Genomic DNA, 13,175 nt, shown 5'->3' with positions numbered 1-13,175 from the left:
AAGAATAAATGGACACAAATCAGATGTCAAGAATTATAACATTCATAAACCAGTCGGAGAACACTTCAATCTCTCTGGTCACGCAATCACAGACATGAGGGTCGCTATCTTAAAGCAAAAAAACTTCAAATCCAGACTCCAGCGAGAAACTGCTGAATTGGAATTCATTTGCAAATTGGATACTATTAATTTGGGCTTGAATAGAGACTGGGAGTGGCTAAGTCATTATGCAAGGTAGCCTGTTTCCCCTTGTTTTTTTCCTGCAAAACCCCCCCCAAGACGTTCTGGTTAAACTTGGATTATTGCTGTGCACATTGTAAGATGAGCTGTTGCCAGCAGGAGAATGAGTTTGTGTGTGTGGTTTTTGGAAAGGGGGGGTGTGTGTTGGGGGGGGAGGGGGGGTGAGAAAACCTGGATTAGTGCTGGAGGTGACCCACCTTGATTATCATGCGCATTATAAAGAGGGGTTTCAAAGGGGGATGGGCTGTTGCCAGCAGGAGAGTGAGTTTGTATGTGTGTGGGGGGGGGGGGGGGGGGGGAAGAGTGAGAAAACCTGGATTTGTGCTGGAAATGGCTCTACTTGATGATCACTTTAGATAAGCTGTTGCCAGCGGGGGAGTGGGGTGGGAGGAAGTTTTGTTTCATGGTCTCTGTGTGTATATAATGTCTTCTGCAGTTTCCACGATATGCTATGCATCCGATGAAGTGAGCTGTAGCTCACGAAAGCTCATGCTCAAATAAACTGGTTAGTCTCTAAGGTGCCACAAGTACTCCTTTTCTTTTCTGTGGCTCCATTAGATCTGCATAGATGGCAGTAAGGTTTTTTTTTTAAAATGTAAACTAAGCAGATAACACCTGAAGCAGATTTGCCAGTACAGAGTGCCTTTTTCAGAACGTATGCACTTTAACTATTTCACTGCTGAACTCTTTACCTCTCTTGCCATCACACCTTGACACATGCGACAGTTCTATACTGCCTTTTTAAACTACTTGGATTTCACTGGAACATGAGGATGCACAAGCAAGCTAGACAACAGGTAGTATATGTCCATTGAACATATCTGGTGCACTCAGTTCAGCTACTCAGATCAAGATAATGATATTGTGAATAACCAGATCCGAAACTGTCTGATGGGAACTAGTACTTCGATATGTCAACCTTATTTTTATGTTTTGATAGCAGCCTCATCTATTTACTTACACTTGTAGCAACCTTATATTATACTATTTGAAAACATACGCTATATTTAATGTAGGGCTTTCGCTATTGTGGCTCTTAACTCCTAATTGTAACTTCCCACTTCTTAACATATGTCAGTATAAAATGCAATATCCTTGGCTCAGAAGACCAGAGGAGGATTTACTTAATGTGTCCAGCAGCCAGTGTTTCCAGGGGTCTGTTCAAAAATAGTTTCTGGTGCCATTGTCTGCCAATTACACATTGTACTTTGAAGTAGAATATATTTCTAAGTAAAATTGGAAGCTATACCAAATGGAGTCTGTGATTGTGTTTAGACCTGTAGTAAAATCTGGCTTACATTTAACTGTTTCCAAAAGGAAATATATCTTAATCAAAAGGACCTCATTTGTATAGCACCTTTTATGAGGCATCGGAAAAGATGCCATATACTTTGAAGGGATTATAAATCTGTGCGGCTAAAAGCAATATTAAGAAGGGAGAGTCTTAACTGTGCATAATCTGATTAGAAATGTCAGATGTTTGTTGCAGAAGAAACTAGATTACACAAATCTGAACTTTATAACATTGACATAATATAAGCTTGTGATGCCTCAGTTTGTTCCAAGTTTTCCTCCTATGACCTCTTGACAAGGTGTGTTATGACACTAGCTTTATGTGTAGGTGAAACTCTCTGAGAGTTTTAGGACTTAAAACAGTATCTCAGATATATCAACAAACCTCGTCCAGACATGTCTTCGCCATGAGCTGTGTCCTAGTATATGAATATAACTTACATGAGGCTAAAATGTTATACGCTCAAATATTTTTGTAACTGAAGCACTATTTCTTAGATTCTCACTATTTTAATTGAAAAGGTGAAAATTAATCTCTTGTGGAAGGGGAAGGACACCCAAACTAATATCCGTGTCAGAGCCAAAACCAGCAGTAGATCAGGAGTATAAAAATACAGTTTAATTTAAGGTCAAGACTTGGTTATAATAAGCTTTTTGTTTGGGTTTTTCTCTTTGATCTTCTCTACCAATCCAGGTGTCTGGAGGTTCCTCACTGCCAACAGATGGAGACAATGCATTGAGACTTTATTAATATCTTCTGAATATATGGGGTTTGCTGGCTCTCAGCGCTCAATTGTTTTTGCCTAAGCTGGCTAAGAGAGACCTTAACAAAGCAAAGAATAGAGCAGGCCTTGGATGCCTACAGGGATTTCTAGTCACACAGCAGCATGCAGCAGCCTCTGCAGCACTTTGAGGGGGACCACAAACTGTAGTTAGGATAGAAACAGCCTTCCTCAAGATATCCACAGTGAGTGGAGTGAAGAGCCTGTAGCCTATGCAGAACAGGGTGGATTCTCTCCTCCAAAGACTGTTCTTGTTGCCTTCACCAGGGACTGCTAAAGAGCCTTAATCCGCTTTCTTTAGGCATGTCTCCTGGCGTCCCATCTGCTCCAAGACCTCAAGCCCATCGCCCCATATCCCTTCCAGAGTCTGCAGTTGTACTCTCTTAGGTAGCCGTTGACATCCTTGCCTCCCCTAGTTGGACCCCTCTTGTAGGAACAGTACCTCTAGGTCTGAAGCCCAGAGTGATGTTTGCTACTGCTACTGTCTTTCACGCTTGTGCTTCCGTAAACATGCACGCATAGTGACAATAGAAATATGTATCCATAGCTACCTGAAAATGTCTTCTCTCTGATTAATAAGATCCACAGAGCCAGTACCATGCATATTTCCACCTGCTTGCAGTTCAATGGCAGGATCAGACCTGTCAGTCACTGGCCGGGAAGGTTTCAGAGTAGCAGCCATGTTAGTCTGTATCTGCAAAAAGAAAAGGAGTTCTCTAAGGTGCCACTAGTACTCCTTTTCTTTTGGCAGGGGAGGAGTGCCCTACCTTCTGAAGTTTCCTCCAATTGAGAACTTCCACAGCCAGGTTAATTCAAATCTACATTCTTAAACTACAGACTGTATTAAATGTAATTTGAGGAAAAAAATAACACTCTCTCCAGAGAATGGTAAATTCTGCATAATGATGATAAACCGCAAATCCTTGGATATCAATTTCCATCTCTATTCTGGATCATCAGTTTGTCTCCTGGGTGGGCTGGATCTGTGGACTTTATTACCCAACGAAAGGAAAATTTCAGGTAAGCATGGATAAATTTTCCTTTTCTTTGCACTGAGGTCCACAGATCTGTTAAAATGGGATTTTCATAGCAGCATGCCTCTGGGTGAAAAGCATATTCTTTAAATATGGACATCCAAAACAGGATTCTTTATAAATAATCTGTCTCCTCCATCTTTCCCTGGGCACTAAGACTTCTGCCAAAAAGAAAGGAAATGGCAGAACTTGGTGAACTTAAATATTGATGGCCATCTGGCTCTCTCGCCAGTCTCAGTACAGGAGATGTGGCTTTTTTGCCCTGTGATTATCGGTGGTGTTAAGGACTGGAATTGGATGCTTAACTGAAGAGAGAATATTTCTTGAATTTACTTAAGGAGTGATTTGCCATGCCAGTTGAGGACTATCTGTCTGAATAAAAAGTATAATACTGGGTCTCATTAGAGAAAGCTTGTAATTTCAAATAAAAAAAAACTCATGTAATTGGAAATAGTAGTCTTTGGGAGGCCTACTCTAATAGATAGGAAGTACAACACCTCCTATGGGGTATCTGTCTGGGTAGTGCTGTAAGGAGCAGAAAGAGTTTCCAAGGTTGTGCTCTCTGATCTTATGGAGTTGGAATAAAGTTGATGCCCTAAGGAAGCATTTGATGTTGGGATTTGTACAAACTTCCTTTCCCTGGACATGCTGAGAACATGATACTACAGAGATTTGACCTTTATGCTTGGACACTCTTGTTCACCCACAGTGAAACCTTCCTGGAGGATATCAAGGCTGTTTCTTTGGTTTAACCTGGCAGTTAAATTATGGACTTTGCAACAGCCACTGGAATAAGTTTTTGTTGTTGTTGACATCTCTTTTGGGGTCCATGCCAGCAATAATCACTTCCTCCAAGTATTCATTTTAAACGTGTCTGGTCCTGGATGGAGGATTAACTTTACAATAACAGACCTCTGTGAGAGACGTCCAAAGATCCAGTGCTAGGGTCATCAGACCTGAGAGTGTAGGCTCTTCTGCCAGAAAGGAATAAACAGTGTCACCGCTCCCTCCCTCCTGTCTTTTGTATTGTCCTGGGGAGCAGTGGAAAAGTTGGAATGCATACATTAGGGACCTTGCCCAGCTTTGTAAGATATTATTCAGCTCAGCACCTTGGTCCTGACAGAGGCTGAAGGGCTCTTAATTTGCTGTTTCCAGATGAAAAGAGCTCAGTCACCAGCCAACCAAATTGACTTACGATGAGAGAGAGATTTCTGGGTATAGGAGCTGCTCTATTAGTCTAACTTCTGCCATGTAAGTGTTCATCTCCTCCTAGGTGGGCAGTACCCAAGAGAGGCAAATCTCTCTATTAGGGCCGATTGTGTTCTTCCCAGTTTTTATGAAAACCGTGTCAGATTCATCGACTGTTGCAGCCAGGACAGGTCTGTTATCCATGGGAGGAACCATTCTCTGAAACGTTAATGAATTGTGTTCCAGCTAGTGGGTGCTGCGCATTCTCCTTCTGGAACCCATTCTCTGGACTGAATCAGAAAGCTGTCTTGAAAACCCCTTGAAATTTTGGAATCTTCTTAAGACAAGCTCTGCAACAGACAAGGTTTGAACCTGTCTGCAGCTGTGGGGGACGGAAAATAACTAAGGAAATTCAGGAGACAGCACGTTCCCCTGCTCCCAGTGACGGATGGGTCAGATTCTGTCCCCAAGCAGCAAACAGGCTGGAGTTGCTCATTGTAACTGATCTGTGGACCGTAGCACGAAGAATATATGTCACTATAAATTACTTTATTTCTGATAAGGCAAAAAGACAACCAAAGTCACATCTCCACTTGAGAGCTCTGTGAGTTTGACTTAATGCCAGGCTAGAAGCAAGTCTGAGAACAGCATGACTGATGTGCTGTGCAAACGGAGAGGGCCAGGAATATCTTGTTCCTTTCCTGCCACCCTTGGAAACACCCATCAAACTCCTTTCACCAGACACTATCTCCACCTCCCTTCACAGGACAAGAGCTGAGAATCTGTAGAATTAGCCAGCTCTTCTGAGGTTTCAGCTGCATTTAAGTCCAAGCCCTGCTATTCTGCATGTTTGTGAAAAGTGTTTTTTAAGATATTTGAAGAGGAGGTTACTGAGTACAATGATGGCCTTTCAAAAGGAAGCTCATTGTAGTTAAAGCTGTAGAAAGCAGACAAAAACTTCGGCCTTCTGCAGGGTACAACATATATATGGCAGTTTCTGTCTCAGTTGCACTAAGCACAGTTTTAAGAAGCCAGATCATATTCCCTGGTAAAGCAGCTACAGTTCATCTAGAAAGGGTGCTTCAAGTGCACCTCCTTCATTCAAGAAAGAGGACATAGGTACCTGGACGCTGCTACCCACCTCCTTATAGCAGTAATGAAGGTACACTTACCAGGCATCCCTGGACTTCATAGGAGGAAGGCTATTCTATTCCTTTCATGCATGGGAACATATAATATCAGATCAATGCCTATTAGGCATCATGATCCATAGTTAGAGTTCAGTTTCAAAACTTTCAGCAGCCTTGTTCAATCTAATTGTACCAACCAAAGTAAAGTAGTTTCCTTGAGGGAGTTTCCAAATGAATGGGGGGGAGGGATAGCTCAGTGGTTTGAGCATTGGCCTGCTAAACCCTGGGTCGTGAGTTCAATCCCTGAGGGGGCCATTTAGGGATCTGGGGCAAAAATTGGGGATTGGTCCTGCTTTGAGCCGGGGATTGGACTAGATGACCGCCTGAGGTCCCTTCCAACCCTGAGATTCTGTGATTCTCTGAAGTGTCTGCTCAGATGAGTCTACAGATACTTATGCCCAATGCTGCTCTGGCACTTGTGTCCATGTTCCCTGCATTTCACAGCCCTGGAACTGTTTTCAGTATTACATAGTATCATTCAACCTGTATGCATCACCTTGAAGCTATTCCATCATGAATAATTATGCCAGTAGCTGTCACTCACCTCTACATGGATGACTTTGGGTCAAATTATAATGGACAGCGAGGACACCCATTTCCAGATTGTGCTAGTTCCAGGAACCAGATGCCTAAAATACTGATTCGAGAGAAGTATGCAAACCTTGATGTAGATGTTAATACATCTGGGAGTGCAGCTAAGCACCCAGCAAGAATGTTCTTAAATGGGAGACCGACAACACAAAGTATAACAGCAGATCCTTTCCATGTTGTCTCCATGTTGAGCCCATGAGCTGAAATGGGCTCAATCTTCTCCAGATGTAAGAGCAGTCAGGCTTACTCTTCTGTGCTTTCACCATGCGTTCAAAAATAGCTCAGTAAGATGCAGTTTGAGAACTTGACTGCCATCACGTAGGTAAACTGATGAGGAAAAAGGATATGGCCGAGGCAAACTAGCTGTTGATTGTACGAACAGAAAAGACACCCATCTAACCTATCTGGTTGTTCACCTAGCCAGAATGCAACACAGTGACCTGGCTAAACTGATCCCAAACATGTAAAGGAGAGTGGAAAATAGAGAGAGCTTTGGGTGGATTTGTTGTAGTGAAGGGGACCACAAGTAGATGCGATGACCACAGGAAGGTAGAGACACAACGTATGTGGGGTAATACCTTTTATTGGACCAACTTTGTGTTTGGTGAAAGAGACAACAGAATGGTAGACAGCATGATCATGAATGTGAGTTCTAGAGGTAAATACACCCAGCACGCTGTCATATATTTTTTCACATTGGTCCATAAGGAGGGTGCTGCAGAGAGTTGGCAGATCCTTGGGAACCCTCATTCCTGCACACCTTTCTGAATCTCAGATTAATCAGGATGTCCTTTCTGTCTTGAACCCATGCATGTCAATAGAAAACTGATCCACCTGCTTACTACAGATGACTTATTGGCACAAAGACCCTACTTGTTATGAAGATCCAGATTTCTTTAGACTTAGGTCATCACAGTTGAGAGGATGCTTCTTGGAAGAAAGGGCTTTTGAGTAAAGGTTATCATAGGCATATGTTCCACATCCACCCGTGATTATAGGATCTGGAGAACATTGTGTCCCTGGTGTGATTGATGAACCATGGATTCGATGTGCTTCTCCATAGCCAACATCCTGGAGTTGCTTCGGAATGGTCTAGACTTAGGAATGAGCACCAGCATCTTACAGGTGCATTCATCAGCCTTCAGGGAACACAGATGTACTTAAACCGAGATGTAGCTAGATTTTGATATAGTGGTTGACAAAAGCCAAAACTTGTATTCAGACAACTTCTTCCTTTTTGGATCTAAAATACTGTACTAAATTTACATCCTGTTTCTTAGTTTGGACCTACAGAAGGAGGAGGAGGCGGCAGAAGAAGAATATCCCGTAGGCTATTGCTCTCTTGTTCATATTTGCCATCTCCTGAGCAAGGAGGATAGGAGTTGAAAGCCCTGCTCTGTGAAGAACTATACCTGATTTTTCTATCAAGATAGTCCATTCTTTAAACAATTCTGTGTTTCATGCTGAAGTTAACTACATCCTGCCTGAATCAGGCTGAATTATTATTGTCCATCTACCCCGGTCTTAACATTTTATAAAGAAGCTAGGCCTCTCTGTCTGAGGCCTGGTCTACACTAAAAAGTTAGGTTGACCCTGCTCTGTTGCTCAGGGGTGTGAAAAATCCACATACCCAAGTAGCATAGTTAAACTGACCTAACCCCCAACACAGACGGATCTAAGTCTAGAAGAATTCTTCTGTTGACCTGGCTACTGCCTTTCAGGGAGGTGGATTACCTACGCCGATGGGTGAACCCCTCCCATCAGCATGGTGGGTAGTGTCTATACCAGGGGTTCCGAAACTAGGTTCACCGCTTGTTCAGGGAAAGCCCCTGGTAGGCCGTGAGATGCCTTGGTTTACCTGAGCATCCGCAGGTACGGCCGCTCACAGCTCCCAATGGCTGCAGTTCGCTGTTCCCGGCTAATGGGAGCTGCGGGAAGCGGCCCCCCAACAAGCAGCGAACCAAGTTTGGGAACCCTTGGTCTATACTGAAGTGCTGCAGTGGCACAGCTGCAATGTTTTACGTGTAGACAAGCCCATAGTCCTACAAGGATGGAAGTGGAGGAAGGGGGCAGAAAATAGCATAGCATCCAAATCCATTCTTTTCAAGTGGATAAAGCTTCTAGTCAAGAAAGCTTGCTTCAGTACAACAAAGGCAGCTCCCTCTGTTTTCATAGTATATTTCGCTAGGAAGTTAGGTGGAAGCATTGCTACTAGAGTTATTCAAGCAGCTACCTGGCATGTGTGTTCTCCAGTGTTCATATTCACAAGCTGATGTTCAGGCATCAGCCAATTGTTGTGCCACAAGAGTGCTGCAGGCAGCCAAGAGGCATTAGGCTGTCCCCTCTATATGGCACTTCACTCCTTTGGCAAGCCCCAAGAATCTGGACTGGCATTGGAAGCTGGAGAGAAACGTTTTTTCCTTTTTTTTTCTTCAAGACTTTCTATGCCAGCCCTTATCCCTTCCTTCAAGACTGGTGCTCTCTTCAGCATTTCCAGTGGTTTTGCAAATAGTGAGTTTTCAATGTCTCAAGATGTGTGATTTTTATATTACACTTAAATAATACTGTGAACTGCTTTCAAAGATTCAGCTGAGCTGTGAGAGCTGGCAACCCTTATGCAGGGGATAATATCACCAGAAAGTCCCAGTGTCTGCTTTCTGTCTACTGTCAGGGAAGAACTATGTGCACCAAGTGTCTGGACTGATTTAGAAGATCTTAGAGAGAAAATTAACAGGTAAGGAAAGCTTTCCCCCTCGTGTTATATTAGGGTTCTTTAACTTCTCAGCATGGATCACGTTTTACAGAGAATCTTGTGAGTATCTGCCATCCCATTCCTAGTCCTGCAGCCCATCTCTACTGCCATTTGCAGTCTCATAACATCTCTGTGGCAACAGAAATTGCCTGCATGGGAAAGTAATAAAGTATTTAGTATATCTAATACAGTATTAGAGCTGGAAACAGCCTGGTGAGCTGCTAGCTTGCCGTGACCCACAGGCCACATTTACGAAGTTTGTCTTAGTCTCTTTAAAGACAGGTTTCAAAGTAGTTGATGAGTGAAGCTTTCAGGGAATGTGGAGGTAGAAAACCTTCACGATAGGTTAATAATGCTGGAATGAAAATATTTTTAGATGATTGTGGTAGATTATGAATTTAAAACTCCTGTGAACCTCTCTTTTAAACAGCTTTGAGTAGCAGCCGTGTTAGTCTGTATTTGCAAAAAGAACAGGAGGACTTGTGGCACCTTAGAGACTAACCCATTTATTTGAGCAGAAGCTTTTGTGAGCTACAGCTCACTTCATCGGCTGCATGCCGTGCATTTCCACTGAACGCATCCGATGCAGTGAGCTGTAGCTCACAAAAGCTTATGCTCAAATAAATGGGTTAGTCTCTCTTTTAAACATGTTTCCGTATCATGAAGAGTGTCCGTACCCTTATGATAGTAAATCTAATATGTCAGGGTTGCATCGGGAGGGAATCTGAGAGAACTTTTCTCGTGCACGAATAAAGAACCAAGCCTGTTCTTTTGTCCCTGCAGTTATTTCAGAGACCAAATGCACTTGCTGTTCAGCAGTTGACGGCAGCACAGCAGCAGCAGTACGCATTGGCCGCTGCCCATCAGCCGCACATAGGTAAGTCCTTCATTTAACGCCTCTATTAGATGGCTGGCGGTGGCTGCTGCTACTTGCTAATGGCTGCCTTCAGAATAGCCTCTGGCAGTGAAAACAGGTCCTTAGGCTTTAGAGGGGTTTTAAAAGTACAGTCCCAGTTATGGATAATTGGCACACAGATTTCAGAAGCAGCCCACGTTTGAAGATTATCTTGCAAAATTCTGGTAACATCTTGCTATACGTTTAAGAAGCATCCAAAAATTTCTCTCTACCTGTGATGACCCTTGCTTTGCCCGCATTGAGAATGCTATTCAGTAACGAGAGTATTTTCTAAGTATTCATTTACTCTGAGCCAGACATGAATTGGGGTAAATGGGACAGTGAAACGAGGAAAAATGCACATTTTAGTACAGACCACAGAAACTCGAGTCCATATTTTATGTATTACTATGGTTTAGTCTTGATTAACTCTCCCACAGAATGGAATTTCAGACTATTCTGGGTGAGACTTAGAAGTTTAAGATGCAGTTATTTAAATGTTACCATTCATGGTATTAAAGAAATACTGACTCGGGGAAAACTGTACATAATCTTGTTTATAGAAAAATAGGTGAACCGCTCACAAGGGCTCACTCATTAATGGTGGGAGTAAATTTCCTAGCATCAAAGAGTTTAACTGTATGTTTTCCTAATTGAATTGAACTTAGTTTTAAAGTGCTAGAAAGAATTATGAAGACACTGTTTCTCATGTACCATGTATGTTGCACTCCATATTTGTTCAGTTTTGGTGTAGACCCCTGTCATCTTCTCCCCTAATTTAGAGATATAAAAGCACTTTCATAAAAATTTTGTTCAATCTACTAAAGTGCTTTGAGCTCCTATGACAAAAATGAACTTCAAGGGAAAACATATTTTATGGGTATGTATTAATACCCACCAGTATAAATTAATTGGGAGTTGCTCTTTATTTTCCCATTGTTTTTTTCTAGTTGACTAGTTTCCGAGCCCTTTAAGGGATGTTGTATCTTTGGAGTCAAATCCCATATACATATGGACAGTAACATTGCTATGAATTTCACATTTGATTGTTTCAATAAGACTCCTGGATACTTACTGTCTGCTGTCTACAAAGAACTACATGTGAAAATGCATAATTTGTCTTCTCAAAGTAGCTGCCAGCTTTTCTTACTCTTAAATCATAGCTACACAAGCCTGTTTATCCTCTTCAGTTGCAGCCAGGGTAAATAACCAAAACATGTAGGTATTCTGGTAGGGCTGCAGTTCTAGTTAAGTTTGTTTTTACTGACAGGTATGTTTTCAGCAGGTTTAGCTCCCGCTGCCTTTGTCCCCAATCCATACATCATCAGTGCTGCTCCACCGGGAACAGATCCATATGCAGCAGGACTTGCAGCAGCTGCAACTTTAGGTGAGCAACTTAGAGTTGTTTGTGCATTAGATGAAATTTTCTATGCCTAAAATGTTTTAACTGTCGCTATCAGAGCAGTCTTAATGTAATCTGTTAGCATGTTTTGAGCGCTACTGAAAAAATAAGTGGATGTCAGTGCGGTGTATAAGGGTATTATAAAACTTAAAGTAGAATTTTGTTTTTGTTTTGAAAGTCTTGTCCCTATAGATTAACACCTAAATTAGAGGATCAAAACCGGTCAGTATGGATTCTGTTTTACAGTTAAGATTAAGAACAAAAATCTTGAAAGAGAGGTGACATTTCATTTATAGTGACAAATACGCACTTATAGTGACAAATGTGTGATTGGTGTTGGGTTGTTATTATGAGTTTTTTATTTGACATCTGAAAGCCAAATACTTTTGAAGCCTGCGTTACAGGGTATAGAGTAAAGTTTTCCTGCCAAGAAGTGTTAAGTAAAATTTGTTACTGTTGTTAATTTGAGATTTGCTATGATAAATTTGGTAAATTATGCTTTTTTCTTCACTGGAGGATCCCTTCTGAACTTTATGCTTTCCAGTCCCTTAATTACCTTGTTCCAGGTCTTATATATCAAAAGATCTCTCACCTGTGCAGAGGCTGAATATAAAGTGCTCTAGATAGCAGTTCTAATGTGGGTCATTCTTGCCTTCATACTGGACCTATTTCTCCCAACCTTGTCTAGTCTCTGAACCCTTTCCCAACTTCAAGAGCCAAAATTGCTGTGTCTTGAAATGGTAGCTCCAGTAAGCAATTATTAGAAAGTGTAAAAAATACATTGCATGTTGAATTTTTATTCCAAAAGTCATGAAGTTCTGGCCCGAGTAGTGAGAGTCCTGCGGGTTCTTTCAAAACCAGATTAGTTCTGTACAACCACATTTAATTCTTTCACTGAGCCATCTGGAGAGAGGAAGTCCAGTAGATTCTAAATAAAATGTGCAGAGTTAGATTAGAGCTTTACTCAATGAAGGTTGCACAACCTCATAACATTTCATTCTTATGCAGTCGGTTTACCTAAATAACACCCCCGCCGCTTCTTTCCACTCCAGGATAAAGTTAAAACAAAGCTAGATTGTATTTACTATAAGCAAGCTTTACAGTATTCTGGTTTGCGCAATGTGGGATAGTAAGTTTGATATGTGACTTTGTAATATTTACCAGCTGTTACATAATTGTTCGTGAGCTTTTAAGCTTTGGGGCCAACATAAAGTCAAACTATGATGAAATGGGATTACAAAGTATGACCATATCACATGGTGTTTTTGGTAGAGTATATAAAACAGTGTGAAGAATCAAGATTATAAAGAGTCCTTTCAGGATTATAATTTTTTTTTTAAAGTAATTTTGAAGAGATGAATGTTAGGTGTGGTCGGGGCATAATAAAAATGAAAGATGAGGTGTTAGGGTAAAGCCTAATGTTGGCACACAGGTAAGGCTGAGATGAAATGGAAGAAAGCCAAGAAGTAGAGCCCTATGGAAGCTGCATCAACGAGAACATGGACGGAATTGCGGAATCAAAACCGTAACACTGAATCCAGCTATGTGTTTTTGTTTTGTTTTTTAAATCCAGCACAATACAAAATAATAAGGATGCCTCCCTGCTGTGGCCCCAGAGCTGAAGGAGCTCTCTGTGCCCCCACCGTGGCCCCAGGGCTGGAGAAACTGTGTGTGCCTCCGCTCACTCAAGGTGGGATCCAGGGTTGGGGTTGGCTACAGCCCAAGGTTTGCTATTGTGAAGGGCATTTATAACAAGGGTGTACTGTATATTCGTTTTTGACTGTTGCTTAGACACATGGCCTGCTACT

The 13,175-nt window shown here is 41.9% G+C and overlaps 1 protein-coding gene across 14 annotated transcripts in view; it reads left to right on the top strand.

The window, feature by feature from the left end:
• The window catches only part of PUM1 (pumilio RNA binding family member 1), a 135,420-nt gene that overhangs the window by 72,832 nt on the left and 49,413 nt on the right, over positions 1-13,175 (top strand). For 6 of the 14 annotated variants that reach the window (XM_037882039.2, XM_037882041.2, XM_027828376.3 and 3 more), the window contains 2 exons: positions 9,854-9,947; positions 11,236-11,352. In XM_037882039.2, coding sequence (XP_037737967.1) covers positions 9,854-9,947; positions 11,236-11,352 — 211 coding nt within the window. The remainder of the gene's footprint in view (positions 1-9,853; positions 9,948-11,235; positions 11,353-13,175) is intronic. The other 8 variants (XM_037882043.2, XM_043532006.1, XM_037882045.2 and 5 more) reach the window with 2 other exon arrangements.

The sequence above is a fragment of the Chelonia mydas genome, chromosome 19 (genome assembly GCF_015237465.2).
Source record: "Chelonia mydas isolate rCheMyd1 chromosome 19, rCheMyd1.pri.v2, whole genome shotgun sequence".
Classification (NCBI taxonomy): domain Eukaryota; kingdom Metazoa; phylum Chordata; order Testudines; family Cheloniidae; genus Chelonia; species Chelonia mydas.
The sequence above is the reverse complement of the archived record's forward strand: the minus strand, read 5'-3'. Positions and strand labels throughout refer to the sequence as shown.